The sequence below is a fragment of the Bactrocera neohumeralis genome, chromosome 3 (assembly GCF_024586455.1).
Source record: "Bactrocera neohumeralis isolate Rockhampton chromosome 3, APGP_CSIRO_Bneo_wtdbg2-racon-allhic-juicebox.fasta_v2, whole genome shotgun sequence".
NCBI classification, from domain to species: Eukaryota; Metazoa; Arthropoda; class Insecta; order Diptera; family Tephritidae; genus Bactrocera; species Bactrocera neohumeralis.
This window is the reverse complement of record NC_065920.1, coordinates 50,540,406-50,560,010: the sequence shown is the minus strand read 5'-3', so window position 1 is coordinate 50,560,010 and position 19,605 is coordinate 50,540,406. Positions and strand designations below refer to the sequence as shown.

At 32.8% G+C, this 19,605-nt stretch overlaps 2 protein-coding genes across 2 annotated transcripts; both read left to right on the top strand.

The window, feature by feature from the left end:
- The first annotated feature begins 1,349 nt into the window (after positions 1–1,349).
- Positions 1,350–2,403, top strand: LOC126753400 (uncharacterized). The gene is made up of 3 exons (XM_050464809.1): positions 1,350–1,460; positions 1,532–1,752; positions 2,190–2,403. The coding sequence occupies exons 1-3, from the start codon at positions 1,458–1,460 to the stop codon at positions 2,332–2,334; spliced, it is 369 nt and encodes a 122-aa protein (XP_050320766.1). The 5' UTR covers positions 1,350–1,457; the 3' UTR covers positions 2,335–2,403.
- A 701-nt stretch (positions 2,404–3,104) lies between these two features.
- LOC126753387 (lysosome-associated membrane glycoprotein 1) lies at positions 3,105–18,602 on the top strand. Its single transcript, XM_050464786.1, has 5 exons — positions 3,105–3,201; positions 3,261–3,509; positions 16,038–16,418; positions 16,679–16,897; positions 16,952–18,602. The coding sequence occupies exons 2-5, from the start codon at positions 3,446–3,448 to the stop codon at positions 17,287–17,289; spliced, it is 1,002 nt and encodes a 333-aa protein (XP_050320743.1). The 5' UTR covers positions 3,105–3,201; positions 3,261–3,445; the 3' UTR covers positions 17,290–18,602.
- Positions 18,603–19,605: the final 1,003 nt, after the last annotated feature.

Below are 19,605 nucleotides of genomic sequence, written 5' to 3'. Positions count from 1 at the left end.
AAATTGCAGCAGTATCGGCAGATTTATGCTTGAAAATCGTCGAAAATTGGGTTTAGCGTCTTGACTTCTGCATGGTGGACATGCAAAAGAAATCGAGTTCCATACATAATGGCAACGGATGTACTTCCACATAAATAAAGACTTTCATTGATATGCCAAACCGTTTTTATTTAAAAAACTTTTGTAACGCTCTTATTGAAAAAACCCGTTATGTAATAAAAATCATCAGTAATTGATGGAATAAGCCTGAAATTATAGCCTGCGGTGATAGACATCTAATATGACAGCCTAAACCCGGCGATTTTTGGAAATTAGAATAAGACAATACGCCGACAGACTTCGGACGTTACTAACTTCAGGCTTGCATTGACCGCCATTCACAATGGAGCCATAAACATCTTCACCGACTCCCTCTCAGTGATTGGCGTAGTTGGAGTCAAACCGTCACCCATTGCAGACTATTTTTACGACTTCGAGATCTTTCTGGCCCTGATAAGAAGTCCCTATTACAACTTGCTCTTAACCAAGTTAACCTTGCAATTGTAAGTATTATGACTGAACACTGTCCAATAGGTTCACAAACGCTGCTGCGGAGGCGTACTCCAGTCCATTCGAGTGGCCAGAAAAGCACCCCCGTGTTTTCAAGGAGCTCAACTAGACAGTATGATCAGTACCATCCCCAATCTTTATCCTCCACTCCAATCCTTGTGCAAGAACGGTAAGGTAATTCCTGACATCTCGCACAGTCTGTTGCGTCTGTCAGACCAAAAGGAGTAGGTCGGAACATTACATCCGTCAACTACAGCTCTTGCTCCTGTTAGTGACAGTTTTTGACATGTTCCTTGTTCCTGCGCACCTGACGTGACTTGTTGTTATTCGTTGCCCTTTATTATAGGAGTCTGTCCCCACAACAAATTCCGATGGCGTTGTCAAGTAATACAACACTGCAAAAACCTCAGTGTCGCTGGTAGTCCATTAGCAGCAACCTCCGATTGTATGTCACTCCCTCACTCCCAGGCTTACTACAATTCTGCCGCGACCAATTAAACTCCTACAACTTACTAAAATTACTATAACAATAACAACAACAATTGCTTTTAATAGACACTTTCGTTATTCGAAAAACTTCAAATAGAAAACGTTTCTACATTTTTGTAAATATGAATTACGTTGTAACAGGTTTTGAAGACAATCGAATAAATCATACCATAAAAACATATAATTTGTAAACTAAAATTAAATTTTATTATTAAATATTTTCTAGAAAAGAAATCATTAAAACAGAATGATGTAAACAGAGCATAAAAATTTTATTCGATAAAGTTTATAATTCATCTGGCATCCCACTAAGTTTATGTCTAAATTGACAACCAAAAAAGGTGGCAGCGCAATTATTATCCCCACACAATTTGTATTGTCATTCAGTTTGGCAAAAAATAATTCTAACAAATAATATAATGGTAAGTATTTCATTGATATAAAAAGTTTATTAATTATATTTAACGACATATGTCGTCTCCAATCAATAAAGGAACCAGCACAACAAATTTTGAGCGCATCGTCAGAATGGGCAACACCAGTTCACAAGAATGCCTTAATGCAAACGAAATTGAAGTTACCCGTGGAAGATGCTGAACAAGACTGGGTAATGCAAGTTGTACGCAATAGGGAAGGAGAGGGAGTACCACTCAAAATGGGTATGGAATTATATGCCGCTAATAAAGTAGGACGTCTACCATTCCTCAATTCGAGGTGAGTGCGAGTGTGGCTTATACGAACTCTAGAAAGTGTCAGAGCTAAGTTCAAACCCATTTAGACAGTAACATATGGCGTATAATAGAGTCGAAATTCCATATAGCGAATCTCAAAAAAACTGCGTTATATAGAAACATCCATTTTCCATCATTTGTGTTAAACATTCCGTAAAAATTCCCTGAAGATTCCAGTTATAGGGGTTGGAAAAATTCGTAGTATAGAAATATTCGCTATGAAGGAATTCTTTATAAGAATCCCAAAAACTGAATTTTAAGTGAAACTTCGAAGTTCATAATACAAAGATTGTATTGCATTATGAAAATTTGAGCTTAGAGCAACTTTTTAAACTTGTATCATTAACCATCTCGTGTTTATACAGCTTTTTGAACCTCAGTTATTTCACTTTTATTATTAATATCTATTATATTTTTTAGCCACATGATGCGTGATATTATATTAGCTAGAGATGAAATGATTGACTTCTCCGACATACTCGGTCATCCCGATCACTTTGAGTTCCAGAACCAGCCACATGCCACCGTCGAAAAAATGATGGATCGCAATCCCAGCTATTTGTAAATGTAATTTCATTAATAGAAATGGAGAAGAGTTTTGCATAAATACATAAATATTTAGTTGTAACATAAACATAGTTTATTTTTAACGTGACGAAATTGTGGAGATGAAAGGTTCTAACATCTCCTAATAAAGTATATTAAGTTTGCCACGAAAATTATAACACCAAGGTGATATGGAAATACGATATAGGATTACAGAAAACATTATTTTAGAATAAATATTTTCTTATAACCTGTCAATTGGTACATTGCATCATGCGTCCATAAAGCTAATATCCTCTTAAGAGCTAAGGATAAACTCATCTAAATATCAACTACTGCACTTTGCCTGAACGGCAGCGATATTTCCTTTTCTCAGGTGGGGAGGTGGCATGCCATAGTGGCGCGAACTCCTCTTATAGTACCCACCGGAGAATGTGAATTTGCTCAACAATCTTGGATAATTATCAAGTGTTGGACCAAAGAGAAACGTGACATGATGAAATGACAAATTTTGCAGAACACACCGACAAAATTTTTTAATTCCGTAAACGAACATAACCATACCACAGTACATACTGAGACCATACGTAGCCCAGACTGTGGGTCTGAACGTGTCAAAAACACGTCATTATTGGTAGACACTGTACATTTGCATTTTCACTTCGAGCACGTTCACATTTATGGTAGTCATATTGAATTTTTTGACATTTCTGCTTTTACGGCAGAGGGCGCTATGTAGCTGAATCAGCTGAATCATTCGTCTTGTTCGCCATTTGTTGTTGCATTTCGGTCAGTTTTTGAAGTACGCAAAGAAGTGGCAAGAACAAAAGACGTAGAAAATTTTAAAGAGCTTGCTGAAATTTAAAGTCAAAATACCAAATAAATTGTATTTTGCCAATAAAAAAAGTAGAAGCATCAAATTTAAAACGTTGGTTTATTTTTTAGGCAAATAAATGTTATTTTTAGTATTTCGTCTACTTTAAATGCTATACGTTTTGGATACAAAGGAGTACGGAAAATAATTGGAAAAATCATTGCAGCGCAGTTAAAGTTTTCATAAACACTGACATTTGCACCATTTGGAAAGCCGAAAAATAAATAATATTTGTGTGTTGGCTAGTGCTATCAACATGTTTCATAATAAATATTTGACTTTGACTTTGGTGCTGAGTATTTGCAGCGCTCTAGTTTGTGGTGAGTAATAAACTTTAATAACAATGTACATACTTATATATTTATTTGTCAATTACTGCATTAATTTAAAGTAATTTGATTATATATTCTCCACTTGACATATTATTAACGTAAGCTTTGAATTGTAGCCTATATGAAAAAAAAACTTTAATTTGATTACTGACAGGTAATGTAGTGGTTGGACATATCAGCCCATTAGCGCAATCCGTTTTGAGCTGTGCACAAATTTTCATGTTTTTTTTTAGCTAACAATCATATGCTTGCTTTTTTCTTGATTTTATTTCTATTTTCACGCTGTAATTTGCGTTGTGCCTTCTCCCAATGCTTTTAATTAGTTATACTATATGGGGAAAAGTTAAAGGGTTTGCTTCGGCCAGCTGCAAGTAGCGATAGCGGGAATGTCGCCGAATTGCACCGTTTTCACTGTGCTTAAAGCGCTGCTGCTGTTATCTGTTTAAGGTTCTTTGCATATTAATTTATTGTGAAATACGTTTTTAATGTAAAATGTATGCTTAATTAAATGATAAGCTGCAAAGTATTTTATTACATGTATTTTCGTGTTTCTCAATGGCTGATTTAGCCTTATCCGTCTGACTGTATATCTGTGAGCTAACCCCTCAGTTTTTGAGAAATCGCATAGAAAATTTCCTCCCTTTCTCTCCGAGACCCTGCTAAATTGACGCCAATATCGGATCACTATAGCATACATATATGCAGCTACCATACAAACCTCTTATATTAGTCAGAATAGTTAGTGCGAATACTTTTCGAAATATAATTGGAGTAGAAATTTTCTTAAAGAAGCACCAATTTTGTTTAGTTAAAATTTCTCATTATAATTGTGTTAAAATATACATATTATTTTCTTATCCATCCCTCATATTAAGTCTTGTTATCGCAAACTCAAAACAAAGCATTCGATACATACATAGGTATATAATAAATACTTATACTTATACACGACTTAGGTAAATATAATCGTTGAAGTGTATTTGTTGCCAATTTCTATTTTTACCAATTTTGTTTTGACAGAGAAACAAAGCATTTCCAGTTATTCGCTATTCACGTTTTTATCACAGTTTTAAATAGTAAATAAGAAAAAATATATGCATACATATACATATGTACAAACATATAATTGGGAAGAAGTCTATTAGCACATGCCTGTATAGGACAAAAGTGCCGTTTTGTTATTGCGTTAGTCAAAAATATTATTGTGTTATGTACTATCGGGTGATTTTTTAAGAACTTGATAACTTTTTTAAAAAAAAAAACGCATAAAATTTGCAAAATCTCATCGGTTCTTTATTTGAAACGTTAGATTGGTTCATGACATTTACTTTTTGAAGATAATTTCATTTACATGTTGACCGCGGCTGCGTCTTAGGTGGTCCATTCGGAAAGTCCAATTTTGGGCAACTTTTTCGAGCATTTCGGCCGGAATAGCCCGAATTTCTTCGGAAATGTTGTCTTCCAAAGCTGGAATAGTTGCTGGCTTATTTCTGAGACTTTAGACTTGACGTAGCCCCACAAAAAATAGTCTAAAGGCGTTAAATCGCATGATCTTGGTGGCCAACTTACGGGTCCATTTCTTGAGATGAATTGTTCTCCGAAGTTTTCCCTCAAAATGGCCATAGAATCGCGAGCTGTGTGGCATGTAGCGCCATCTTGTTGAAACCACATGTCAACCAAGTTCAGTTCTTCCATTTTTGGCAACAAAAAGTTTGTTAGCATCGAACGATAGCGATCGCCATTCACCGTAACGTTGCGTCCAACAGCATCTTTGAAAAAATACGGTCCAATGATTCCACCAGCGTACAAACCACACCAAACAGTGCATTTTTCGGGATGCATGGGCAGTTCTTGAACGGCTTCTGGTTGCTCTTCACCCCAAATGCGGCAATTTTGCTTATTTACGTAGCTACGTCAAGTCTAAAGTCTACAGAAATAAGCCAGCAACTATTCCAGCTTTGGAAGACAACATTTCCGAAGAAATTCGGGCTATTCCGGCCGAAATGCTCGAAAAAGTTGCCCAAAATTGGACTTTCCGAATGGACCACCTAAGACGCAGCCGCGGTCAACATTTAAATGAAATTATCTTCAAAAAGTAAATGTCATGAACCAATCTAACGTTTCAAATAAAGAACCGATGAGATTTTGCAAATTTTATGCGTTTTTTTTAAAAAAAAGTTATCAAGCTCTTAAAAAATCACCCGATATATACATATACATATAGTACATACCTAAGTATGTCTGTGCATATGTGAATTTCACTGCCGTATATTTAAATACTTATGCATGCAAATAATTTTGTACGTCATTGATTTTTTTCTTCTACCAAAACAAAATTAACGTTTTTTTAATTTTTTATATTTTTATATACTTTTATACCTGATTTTGTTTTTTAATTTTTTAATTATTTCTGTTTTTGTAAAAAAAAAATAAATTACATTTTGCCATGTCAAATAGGATTTTGCATATTACATACATGCTTAAATCCTTATTTACTGAAAGTTCTTGGTACCAATCACTGCCAGCAACCTAATACATCTACTTATGTATGTACATGGTTTCAAAATGTACATAAATACCCGACTATTATTGTACGACTTTAGGTCTCGAATATTCTCAGCTCAGTTCTATGAGATCAACAAACACCCCCTTCCATCCGCAGTTTTACGATGTACATATGTATCTAAGTAAATCCCACCCGGCTGCAGTTAGAAATATGCCTATCATCATATACCTTATAAGCAAATGTACATATGTATGTATGGATGTATGAATTGCCATTACTATTGCATTGCACTTTGTGACTTTTTGTTCCGCGGCCAATCGCTGCGGTTGGTAGTGAGTTGCTAGACCTCAATTTCCTTTGATTACGTTTAGAATTACATACATACATATGTATACAAATATGCGCTGATTCAACTAAAGTTGATTCGTACTTGCCTACATACATATGTATGTACGTACACATATGTATAAATATTACGATTATTTTTTTTTTAATAATCGCTGTGATGCTGGTTTCATTATTTACACCGCCCACTATATTATTTTTCATGTTCTCTGAAAGAAACGTCGGATACACTATGAAGTATATATAGGAATGATAAGCGCGTCGAGCTGAGTAGCTCAGTTTTTGAGATATCGATTTTAAATTTTGCACAAGTCGTTTTCCTTCCAAGAAGCTGCTCACTTATCGGAAGAATATAACATAAAGCTGCCATACTAACTGACCGTTCAATATCAAGTTCTTTTATGACGTACTTTTTCATTTGACAAGATATCTTCACGAAATTTAACATAGATTCTTTTCCAAGGTAACGCTTTAATTGCCGAGCGTATTGTTTCGATCGATCGCCCACGGTACAACCTTCCAGATTGAACCATCATAACTTGTAGCTGTTATACAAGCTGATTGGTCGGTATAAATATCTTTTTATACCCTATTATCCTATCAAAATAAACTTGTGAAGGGTATTATAGCTCCAATGTAGTCGCACATAACGTTTTTTCTGTTATTATTTTTTTACGATCATTTCGGCGATTTTTTTCATCAAACATTAAATTTTTTGGTCATATTTTTTTTATGACGACATTTGTACTTCAATTCATCACTCATTAGTGTAGTTATTCACTTTTCAAGCAATTGCATCATTCTTATGCAATTACACTACATTTTTGTTGTCATTATTTAATTGTTGCTGTGTAAAGAGGGTGCACGTCTAACTCCCTGTACAATAATGTTAAGAATAACTGCCAAATTGGGCGCTTCAGAAACGGGAAACTGCCATATAAAATCATATTATTTATTATAAATATTGAATCCAAGTTTTGGTCGCATTTGCCTATTATATAACAGTAATAAATATAGTATGGCATTTAAATGTCATTGCAATGCTTGACGATAATGTGCGTAATATTTAGTGGTAAATTGTTGGCATTACATAAGTCGAGCCGCCAACGCCTACACACAGCCTCTGTGGCATTGAACTAGAACTCTGGACAAACTAAAGTGCAAATGTAGACTTGCGGTTTTCAAGTTGGCAAGAGCACTACACATGTTCTAGTATTTGTACCTATACTTTTGCTGCAATGCATACATACAAATAAGTATTTTCTCATAAAGCACTTAGGATAATCGATAGTTGTGGCTTATTCTAGCGGTTTTGTGGGTGTAGTGTGCAAAAAAGTATTTTATTCAATATTTACATTAAGAAGGTAATTTGCTTTACATAACATTGATGTGTATTTATTATTTACTAACCGCAAACTAGTTTATTTTGTTTATTAACGGTGTCTACACACTATATTAAGTTTAAATAATAATAAAATTTGTAAGTATATAAAAATGTCCGGTTGTGAAACAACTGCTTGGTTTCAGTGAAAACGTGATATCATACGAAATTTCACTGAAGCCTAGCTGCGATATTTATACTGAATTATAAAAGTAACAATATGTTAAGTTTATAAATATGTGCATATAATTGTTTGTATATTTATTTTTAAAATTAAAAAAAAATTATTTTTATTTTTAAAATTCAAAATTTTTTTTTTTAGTTTTATTTTTTTCACAATAAAATAAAAATGGAATTATTTTCACTGACAAATATTTTCGATCACATGTGTTTACTAGCGTAATATGCATGTCACATGTCATGCTATTATGATTATATTTTCTAAAGCGACACAGGTGTTGAGTAATAAAAAAAAATATTTTTATTCTTTAAAAAAGTAAGTCATGTTTCTGGAACAAGCGGATTTGAAAAATTAAAATTAGTACTGCGTAGAAATAATATTATTTAAAGTAATATAATATTACTATTTTCTATTCTACATTGTCAACTCAGCAGCAGTGCTCAAAATATAAAAATAAATTTTTGTAATAAAATATTTGCTTTCACAGCTCTTAAATTTAAAGAAAGCAATAAAAAAGTAAACCTGTCTGCACTGAAACTATATATAATACTCAAGAACAAAAACAAGCGTATGAAAATAATGTCTATGCCAAATTTCGTGAAGATATCTAGTTAAATAAAAAAGTTTTGTATACAATGACTTGATTTTGTTCGATCTAGTGGCTCAATAAGACCTCCAACGTTACCTTCTGTCTGCTAGAAACTTAATATACCTTGTTCAGGGTATAAAAATATTAATTTATTTAAAGAAAAATTTAAAAAATGTATAAACATGTACAAATAACCATATCTGCATTTCCTCGCAACGAAATAGCTAGGTATTTACATTTATTAACACAACAGTTGTAATTTCGTGTTTCTCCACATTTTTGTTTGCTTTTATCGTGTTTTTATCAGCAAAAGCACAAACAATTGTTACATTGTCTGGCTTATATGGAATTACTGTATTTGAGCTTTAGCGTATACTCAACTTAATTTTAATAAATTTAAGTTAAATAAATAAACTTTGAGTTTATATTACTTCTCGCTTTTCTGCTGTTACCTGCATACATATTTACTTGTTGTACTTTAATGCATCTTTGCGCAAACAATTAAAATCAGTTATATGTACTTATTTGCATTGTTTATTTGTTTTCCTTTGCCCATTTACAAATGCTTATCTGTGCAAGTATTTGCATTTTCATTGCTTTGCACACCCACTAACCAGTTTCTGTGCATTATCTTACTTTTGTTTGTTAAAAAATGTAAATAACTCTCTTTCATTCCTTATCGCAATTGGCTAAAGATTGTAATTTCCTTTAATTTTAGCTAATCAGTCATTCTGTGATAAGTGAAGGCTAGAAATATTTGGAGAAAATTCTAATAAAAATGTGTTCTTTTTATTAAATTTAATATGGTATATGCATTTAATTTTACATACGCACATATGAATTTATGTAGGTATCTACAACAAATCTAAAGTGGTTTTAGAGATTCTGTTGACAGTTGAAAACGCATATTGCGTTACTGCAACCAATATAATTGCGTAGAAAGATAAACAATAGAACTATGAATTTGTTAACTTGGATAATGTGGGCTTTTGAGTAAAAGAAAATTGTAAATCGTATCAAAACAAAATGGAAAAAACTATTAATCTTAGGTGTAGATAACATTAGCAATTAAAAACGAGAAAAAAGTTATAATGCCCTCCACAGCCTTCACAATTGATTTCTTAAAGCAAAAAAAGCAAAAATATCTCTATCTTGATTTTGTTACGTCAGTTTGTATGACAGTTATAAGTATTTAAAGTGGTCCGATCTGAATATTGTCTAATGGTTCGATATTGATTGCAACAAAGCAGCTTCTTGGTGGAAAGAGCGGAGGTAAAATCTATGTATATCTTAAGAACTGAGGGACTAATACCTCGTATAATATGCGTGTACTTCTTAATTAATTTATTTAATTCACTAAAATGAAATTTGTCAATCAATTAATTTGTCAAAAGTATTTTAACTCATAATGTCAAAATCAGCTGTTTTGCTTTGTTTTTATGATAAAAAATATATTTTTCAGTCAATTCAGCCAAGAAATTTTGTATTTGTGTGATAACTATAGGAGAATGGGTTGTAAATCACACACACTCGTAAAATATGTAAAGAAAAGAAATTCATGTAAAAAAATTAAAATAAATTTATTTGATTTGTATTAAAAAATGTTTAATATACATATGTAAATAATTAAATCATCCTCCAAAGTAATACTTTTTTTTATTAAAATTTTCTGATTTCTTTTTGCTAAATATTTTAAGTGATTTCAATTATTTATGAGAACGATCTATACATATAAATCACTCGGGGACTCCCCTAAAAAAAATTCATGTACACATGTTCACATGATGAAGTCATTTTGAATTATATGCAAGGCTTTGTATTTAGCGCATAATATACATATGGGCATTTTCACGGTAACGGACGCGACATTCGTACGCTTTTAAGTGCGTCCAAAACAAAGAAGACAAGGAAAAGTTTATATATATTGACATTGTTTTGAAGGGCTGACGCAGTACTAGATTTTAATATATACGGGAAGGTTCTACTACAAATAAGTACGTAGTTATAAGCAATTATAAAGTGATACGGACGCGACAAAAAATAGAAGTTTTTTTGAGGCGCATTCAGAAATATACAAAATTCAGCAAATTAAGGATTTATATATATATAAAAATATATATATTAATAAATGCGAACAGATGACTGTTATTCGTAGGTTTATGAAATATGTTAATTTTCCCTTAGTTTTTTTTAATTGAGTATAGAAGAAATACGGACGCGACATAACGGACGCGACAAAATCTTCCAAGAACAAAGAAATACAATTTTTTCATTATAACACTTCAATTTTATTGAAAATTAAGCAAACCAATAACGTAAATTAAAAATTCAAGTAACATTTTAGTAAAAATGACTTAAAAAATTAAGAAGAAAGTTATTAGTTTTTAGTATGGTCTATTTTAATTATTTTCTTTAATGAATAGGCGGTCCGAGCAACTTCAATAAATTTACTGTCGAAATATGAAAACCAATGCAAACTCTTAACTATAACTAAAGTGGGCATCTTGAACTTCGTCTTGGAATGTCAAGCGATAATTTTCAGCAAAATCAACTTGCATAACAATTTCATTAGCTGCTACATTTTTTTTTTAGTTTCAAAGTAATTTTGTTGGTGACGTTTAACAAAACAATGCATTTTAAAAGCTGGTAGCTGAATCTCTACATCATGAATTAAGTCGATTAATGGACCAATAGTGTAGTTTAAAGTTATGCGATCATCTACTTTTCTCCACTGTTTCCATTTGATTTGCGTATTAAATTTATTAATAAACTATATTGGAACTAGATCGTCTTTAATATCGCGTACACAGCTGTCACAATTATTAGCCATGCACTTTTTATTCATAACGTCGCAGCAAACTGATGTAAGAAATAATTCAGCTTTGGCAGGAATCTGCGGTATAATCTTTGTACAGCCTTCTAGTAGAAAAATAAAATTTGCTTGGTACTTACAGATACCCATATTGTGTCGTAAATTATTGATTAACTGAATGTAAGTTGGCTTAGAACGAATAAAAATAGTTTTGCAGACTTTTTCTTCGGTATATTCGGCTTTGAAAAGTTGATATGCTTCTGTTAAGGTCATAAGCATAAAACGTTTTGAGGCTACTTTCCCATTGATTATCATTGTATCCTTTCTCCCAGGAGCTTGAACGCTGATTCCATCTTGCAAAAAGAATTGTTCAATTAATTTTTCGCGCATCTGGCTTTTTGATGACTTGGTTGTATTTTCATTCATCGTTTCTGTTGGCTTAATATATTTATTGCATAAATATTTGAGGATAGCTATTTTTCTATTCAGGTTTTTAGGTAGCGCAGCCTCAACTTTTTTAATTGCTTTTCCCATCGTTTGTTTACAGCTGTAAATTTCGCAATTCAAATTGTCAATATTATTTATGCTCTTTTTTTGCGATAATCTTTTTCGGTACTCTTGCTTTCGTTTTGCTTCTTTCTTCTTGTATTCCTGCCATTTCTCGACGTTTTCTTTCATTTTCTTTCATTTTCTCTCTATACTTCATTGTTATTACTTTTCTTGTTTCTTTTGCCGTTTTTGCCATCAATAAAATTTTAATTTTATGCAATTTCTACAACTTTATTTAATATTTAAGGTTTACGGTAACGGACGCGACGAATTTCAAACACCAATAAATTTTTTTAATCGTTTTTGCCGAGAGCCAATTATTACTTTTTTTAAGTGAAATGATGTATCTGCTTTTAGTCTGAAAGCAATTTACACTTCAACACTTTGTTCACTAATGAGAACAATAAATGATGTTTTTCGGTAACGGACGCGACATACGAATATAAGCAGAAGAAACACAAAAAACTACCGTTATTCGATCTCCACTCAGTCTGTCTGCTTGTTGAACATTATGTTACTATCAGCAGAAGATTTTTAAATTATAAAAACATCATAGTATTACTTTGAATTAGGGAATTTAACAAGGAAAACCGTTGGTATATTTGGTCAAAAAAGTCAGATTTTTGTAAATTTTGTGTATTCGTTGTATATTTCGGCTCAAAATTAGAAGAAAATAAAAATTCCTTTATATTTATAAAATTAACACATTTGAGATTTATTATTCATCAACAGAAAGTTTTCAGGAACTGTTTGAATTTTGCACGCGTGGTGGACCTTTTTGTGAAAATGCCCATATGTATATGTACATCTACATACATATAATATGTACGTAAATATGTAAGTTTTAACTCTGCGCAGCTATCAAAAAATGCTTTGACTGAAAATAATATAACATTAAATTTATTATTTAACTGTATGCGTATAATATTTTATCACTTCTTATTTTTTTATACTCTCGCAACAAAGTTGCCAAAGAGAGTATTATAGTTTTGTTCACATAACGGTTGTTTGTAAGTCCTAAAACTAAAAGAGTTATACATATGTATACCAAAGTGATCAGGGTGACGAGTAGAGTCGAAATCCGGATGTCTCTGTCCGTCCGTCCGTCTGTCCGTCCGTCCGTGCAAGCTGTAACTTGAGTAAAAATTGAGATATCATGATGAAACTTGGTACACGTATTCCTTGGCTCCATAAGAAGGTTAAGTTCGAAGATGGGCAAAATCGGCCTACTGCCACGCCCACAAAATGGGCGTAAAACTAAGCAATAAATAAAGATATTAAAATGAAATTTTGCACAGAGGATCGCATTAGGGAGGGGCATATTTGGAAGCAATTTTTTTGGAAAAGTGGGCGTGGCCCCGCCCCCTACAAAGTTTTTTGTACATATCTCGGAAACTACTATAGCTATGTCTACCAAACTCTACAGAGTCGTTTTTTTCAGGCATTTCCATATACAGTTCAAAAATGGAAGAAATCGGATAATAACCACGCCCACCTCCCATACAAAGGTTATGTTGAAAATCACTAAAAGTGCGTTAACCGACTAACAAAAAACGTCAGAAACACTAAATTTTACGGAAGAAATGGCAGAAGGAAGCTACACCCAGGTTTTTTTTTAAAATTGAAAATGGGCGTGGCCTCGCCCACTTATGGACCAAAAACCATATCTCAGGAACTGCTAGACCGATTTCAATGAAATTCGGTATATAATATTTTCTTAACACCCTGATGACATGTACGAAATATGGGTGAAATCGGTTCACAACCACGCCCTCTTCCAATATAACGCTATTTTGAATTCCATCTGATGCCTTTTCTGTATAATACGAGTATATATGTACTTTAGGAACCAATGATGATAGCGGCATAAAACTTTACAAAAATACGGTATTTGAAAAATATGTAAATGACGGATAATGAAATCTCGATTATCACTTTATCATGCGAGAGTATAAAATGTTCGGTGACACCCGAACTTAGCCCTTCCTTACTTGTTTCTACAATGGAAAATCCCAAGATGATATTCTTAAAGTTTGCTTTCTAATATAGGTATATGTGTATGAATTATTATATTATAACTTTAAATAAAAAAATTATAATTTGTTTCTTTATGCAAATTATAAGAACGTTCTGAAATGAATACTCATAAATATGTATGCAAATATTTACTTTTCCATTGAAAAAAAAAAAAAATCGCTACAAAACAGCAAGCTATTTTCTTTACTTTCTGCTGTTAAATAAAATATATACATATGCTGTGTTTATTGTTTTTGGTTTAACTCTTTTTTGTGCGTCATACTTATTACTGTACTTTAATACCATACCTCCATTCACCCATGCAAATTGCTTGTGTGGTCATTGCTACTGTCAATCGACTGCACTGCGTTTGCACTTTATTGTTCTTATTTTTGTTGCGATTTCATTGTCAGTACCAGCCAGTTGCACATCTTATCTCTACGGGTCTGCTTTCCGCCCTTTTGTTGTATTTTCGCTATATAAATTTTGTTTCTCTTATTAATTTTTATATTTTTGAAATTACTTAACTGCCATGAAAAACTGAATGAAAGATACTGTTTTTTAATATAATCCTGAAAAAATAATTCTAACTAATTATGTTTTTTTCTTTTATATTTTTGCTTTTCTCACTTATCTTGATATTGTGTTACATATTTGATATAAATAAGTTTATTTTCATCATTTGCATCTGTTCCATATATGTTTGTATGTACTACCTACATACATCTGGACATGTGCAGCTTTCTACATTATTATAAGATTTGACGACTCAATTTACTTTAATATACAAGTACAACTATAGCTCTGCGCTAAACAAGTCACACTTGAAAACATACAAACCTACATAAATAATCTGCATTTATCGCGGTTTCGTTTTACATTCTATGAATCATGATCATTACTTATTTTTATTTATTTGCTTTTTTTCGTGACTAGTTTTTATTTTCGCTGATCCAACAAGTAGTCGTTGATGACGACGATTCGCTTGATTTCCGTGGAAGAAAACCGAGTGCGAATGCTTTGCACAAAGAAATTGATAATAATATTGACTGACAACTATTAAATAAACAAGCTGCATAAGGGAAATCAAGACTTAAGCCATACAATCACTCTCATTTACCCTCTGTCGCAAAGCTACATTATTTTTAGAGCTTAACAAGTGTGCATGTGTTGAAATTTGCAGTCTTAGCACCATTAATATACTATCAATTTCTTTGATTTTACCTTCATATTATATAAAATGTAATTTTATAGCAAGTTTGAAACTAAAAGTTCGCTAAACTTTGGTAGTCTGTCCTAGAAAAGTTGTTGTCACAAGTTTTATTTATATGTAATTGTATGCGATTTTAAAATCTGATTTGATTTGATATGTAGATAACATTAGTATATTTGTAGAAATTAAAAGCTGTGATAGTAAATAAACAATAGTCGAAGAGTTTTGCTCGATTGCAACACACTTAGTATGTACATATATGAGATTGAAAATACTTTTCTAAAGTGTCTAAATGGAACCTGGGCCTCCACTAATATAACTTATAAACACAGATATTCTCACAAAAGCGTTCAAAATAATTTTTTTTAATATTTTTGTGAACTAGAAAAAAGTAAGTTTAAACTTTAAAGACAAAGCAGTTACTTCGTATTTAGTTGAGCTTGTTTCACAAATTGTTTTTGTGTTCTAGATTATATTATGTGTATGTGCATATTGAACTATTAATTTGCACGTTTTTAGATTTTATTTGCTATCTTTTGTTCTAGTACAACAAAATATGTAAATAAACAGGTGACACAGGGTGACTTATAAAAATAAAAATTTTCCCACATAATTCGTGCCTACTTTGATTTCATTTGGGTAACTCTCTTTCAGCTGAGAAATTAAAATTATTTTTTAATTCAAAGACGTTAGTTCAAAGCTATAATTACTGTACTATTAAATTTAAATAAAAATATAATTATTTTTAATAAAAAATAGTATCGTAAAGAGAATATCTAAGAATATTTTGGTAAAATATTAACTATTATACTAAACTTTACTACTAACTATTTTATTTTATTACAAATTTTAATCTAATATGTTTTTGGAAGTGTTTCATTTGTTGATTATAATTATATAATATATGTTTTCTTATAAATATAGCCGCCCAACTCGATGTGAGCCTGGACAATGCAAAATTACCTGCTGATGCAGCAGCATCAGTAGCACCAGTTGTTGCAAAGGATGAAGGTGTAGAAAAACCGAAATCTACCACACCAACCACGACGTCCAGCACAAGTTCGACAACCACTACAACTTCAACAACTACAACTACAACTACTACACCAGCACCTACAACAGCAGCGCCGACCACCAGTACAGTGGCACCAACTACACCCGCTGCACCCAACACCACTACTGTAGCGCCAATAACAACAACACCTGCGCCAGCGCCATTCCCAGCACCAGAGATTGGCATGTGGAACTCCAGCTGTATTATTATGCACTTTGCTGCACAGTTGAATGTTACCTATGAGACCAAAGGTGAGGCAATTTTTGATTAATTTTACATAAATATTATTATTTGGAAAAAAATATTTATGTGATTTCGATTTACTTATACACGGTGCCGTAGAGAGAAAATTTCGTGCTTGGGGATGATTGTAGTAAAAAAAATCTCATTGTTGCTCCTTTGAAAACTCCGTACTCCGGATAAATTGTCCTTGATATCTATCCACCTTTCCCCTCCCTTTTTTATATTTACTTAAATATTTGTAATATGATTTTTAAATAATTAATTACAGAAAACAAAACTGCTTCCCGTTTATACAATATCCCCAAGGATGCTAAGGTCGAAGACTCCAATTGTGCCAACATTTCACAAACGATTCACATTATTTGGGGACCTGTTGAAGCCATACACTCTATGGTACTACAATTCGATATGGTTAACAAGACTAGCGAGTTGAAACAGATCTTCATTACTTTACCACTCACCAGCGAACACTTCCCCGATGCTAAGGGTAAATAAGTATTTGCAGTTATAAATAACTGTTGCTAACGAATATGTTTTGTAGATAACGAGACCATCCAACTGATCCACAACGGTGATGAGTTCGTCACCCCGGTACAAATGTCTTACCATTGCACACGTGCACAAAAATTCAACATGACTGAGGTAATGCAAGATACCAAAGTAATTGGCACCATTACGCTGAGCAATGTACAAACCGAGGCATTCATCACGGATCATCGTAACACCTTCTCCACAGCCATGGATTGTGATGGGCCGAAAACAATGGATATTGTACCCATTGCTGTCGGCATTGCCATGGCCGCACTCATACTAATCGTATTGATTTCGTACTTGTGTGCGCGCCGTCGTTCCACATCGCGTGGCTACATGAGCTTCTAAGCGATTAGCATGTTGCTTGTTTGGCGTTAGTGACAGTAATTATATATGTATGTAGGCATAGGCGGTCGTAGATTTTGTGGGGGGCACGCTGGGTGGTTATTTTTTGTATAGGATTATACTGCGAAACAATTTCTTTTAAATCGAGCAGGAAAAAAAATATTAGCGTTTTAATTTTTTTTTTTTTTGGTTGAGAGAGAGAATGAGTAAAAAGATTGAATTGCCGAGTTTTGATTTACTTTGTCACGTAACATACAAAAAGGGAAAGAATATGCAAAATAACAACTAAAAACAGCAAAATAATAGAAAAAAAACAGAGCAGTCATTTAAGATATTCATTCAATAACAAAAAACAGTAAAAACGAGCGTAATACAAGCAAGTAAATGCACTGCAATTAGCAATTTTAATCCAACAGACTTTTAATAAACACTAAGTACAGTTATAATTCTATAGCAAACAGGGTGCAGTTACAGAAAATATTAAAATATAGGCGGACCATTGTGTCCAACAATTAACTACTTAGTTTTGCATGCCCCAGTGCACTGTAGTGCAGAAGTTTTTTTTTCAGATTTTATTTTTTTAATCGGTTATTATTATTATTTTTTATTATTTTATAGCTCTTACTCAAAACGATTTAGTGCGCATATGCAAAATATATTAATTAGTAACATTATATATGAAACGAATTCTTTTGTTTAGTAAGTTTGTCGTCAACTTGCGAGACGTGACTTCTAAAAACGCCTTCCTTTTTACATACAAAAATGTTTTGTTCTTTTATAAATAACCTTATACACTTAAATATTTCAAAATAGCTATATATACAAACACTTTAAAAATCTTCACCAACAACAACATCAATATTTTAAAGCATGAAGAAGAAGAAAAAAACAACAATAATAAAATAAAAGAAAAACAAACACAAAAAAAAAAACAATAGTATCTATAAGCACGCTTCTATACTTTATTAAACGATTCTTATTGTTCTATATCTACATATGTATGTATTTGTATTTTAATATTTTAAAGAATTGGCTAATCATTGTATGTATTCGAAAAATATGTACTTCAGTGCATAATTGAAGTATGTGTATATGCTATTATGATTTCATTACAAATACAACAACTATGTTATATATACAATTTTTTATATTGCATATCGTTGTGTAATCACAAAAAATTTACCAAACATCTCAGTAATGTATATGAAATCTATGAAGAAAATTAGTTTAAAATTAGGTACTTGGCATATATATTTTGTTTAAAAATTTTTATTGTAAAATTTAAACTTGGCCTTAAATAAAGTGAGGTAACTGAACGGATTGTATTTTTTTATTAAGTACAAATTCGGTCAAAATACACATACAAGGTTTTCATAAATTTACAAGTTTATGCCCGTCGACCCTAGGTGCTTTAGCTTCAGCATGTAAATTTTATAAGTGCAAACGGATTTGGACGTTTTTGTCTTGTTGATGATACTCTGCACCTCCTCAACAGTGAAAGTAAGTGATGCGCGGTCTTTTGGCATTTTGCGCACCCGTCGGCTAATACATCGTTTGGCTTTGTCTACCGAAGGGTGCAATGTAAATAAGCGGCTAAAATAGCTCACGCACTTTTTAGGGTCCGAAGAGGCATGACCATTGAATTGGATTTCAAGTCGGTCGTCATGTCTCTTTGGATTAGACAAAGCCTTAACAGTAGTTCAAAGCTTACTCACGCCGGTGGGGAGGCAAGACTTCAAGTGCTCTATTCATTTCATTCGCTTGTTTTCGTTAGCTAAAACAGCTGCTTTGGCTGGGAAAATAGGGCGGAGTTCCGCAATTCTTCCAGCCGGAATGAAGCGAGCGGCAGCTGCTGCGATCACCTTGCGGAATCGACGCTCGCCAACGTTTACGTCCGTTGGAATAGGAAGAGCGGTGAAGTTGTTCTCAGTAAACTCTGTGAAGCAGACCTAGTTAGCTTTTTTGAAGTTAACAAAGGTACGGTTGTCCACAGAAACAAAATCGGGAGGTTTCTCGATCGAGATAATTTAGGGTAGGTGGTCTGATGCGAGAGTTAGCATAAGTCGCCAGGTTATGCTATACATATATCATATTATAGCAATGGTAATAGAGGGCGAGCTATTACAGGCGCCCTTAATTCTGGTGGGGGCTTTGTCATTCATTGTGCAGAATGTCGAATCGTCAATCAGTTCCGCCAGCTCTACCCCCAACGATCATTTGACAAGCAGGAATGCCAAAGGTCGTGATGCGTGTTCGGGTGATATCTTGTAGGGCAATATGTAACTGGGGAGATGTACATATACATATGTATGTACATAT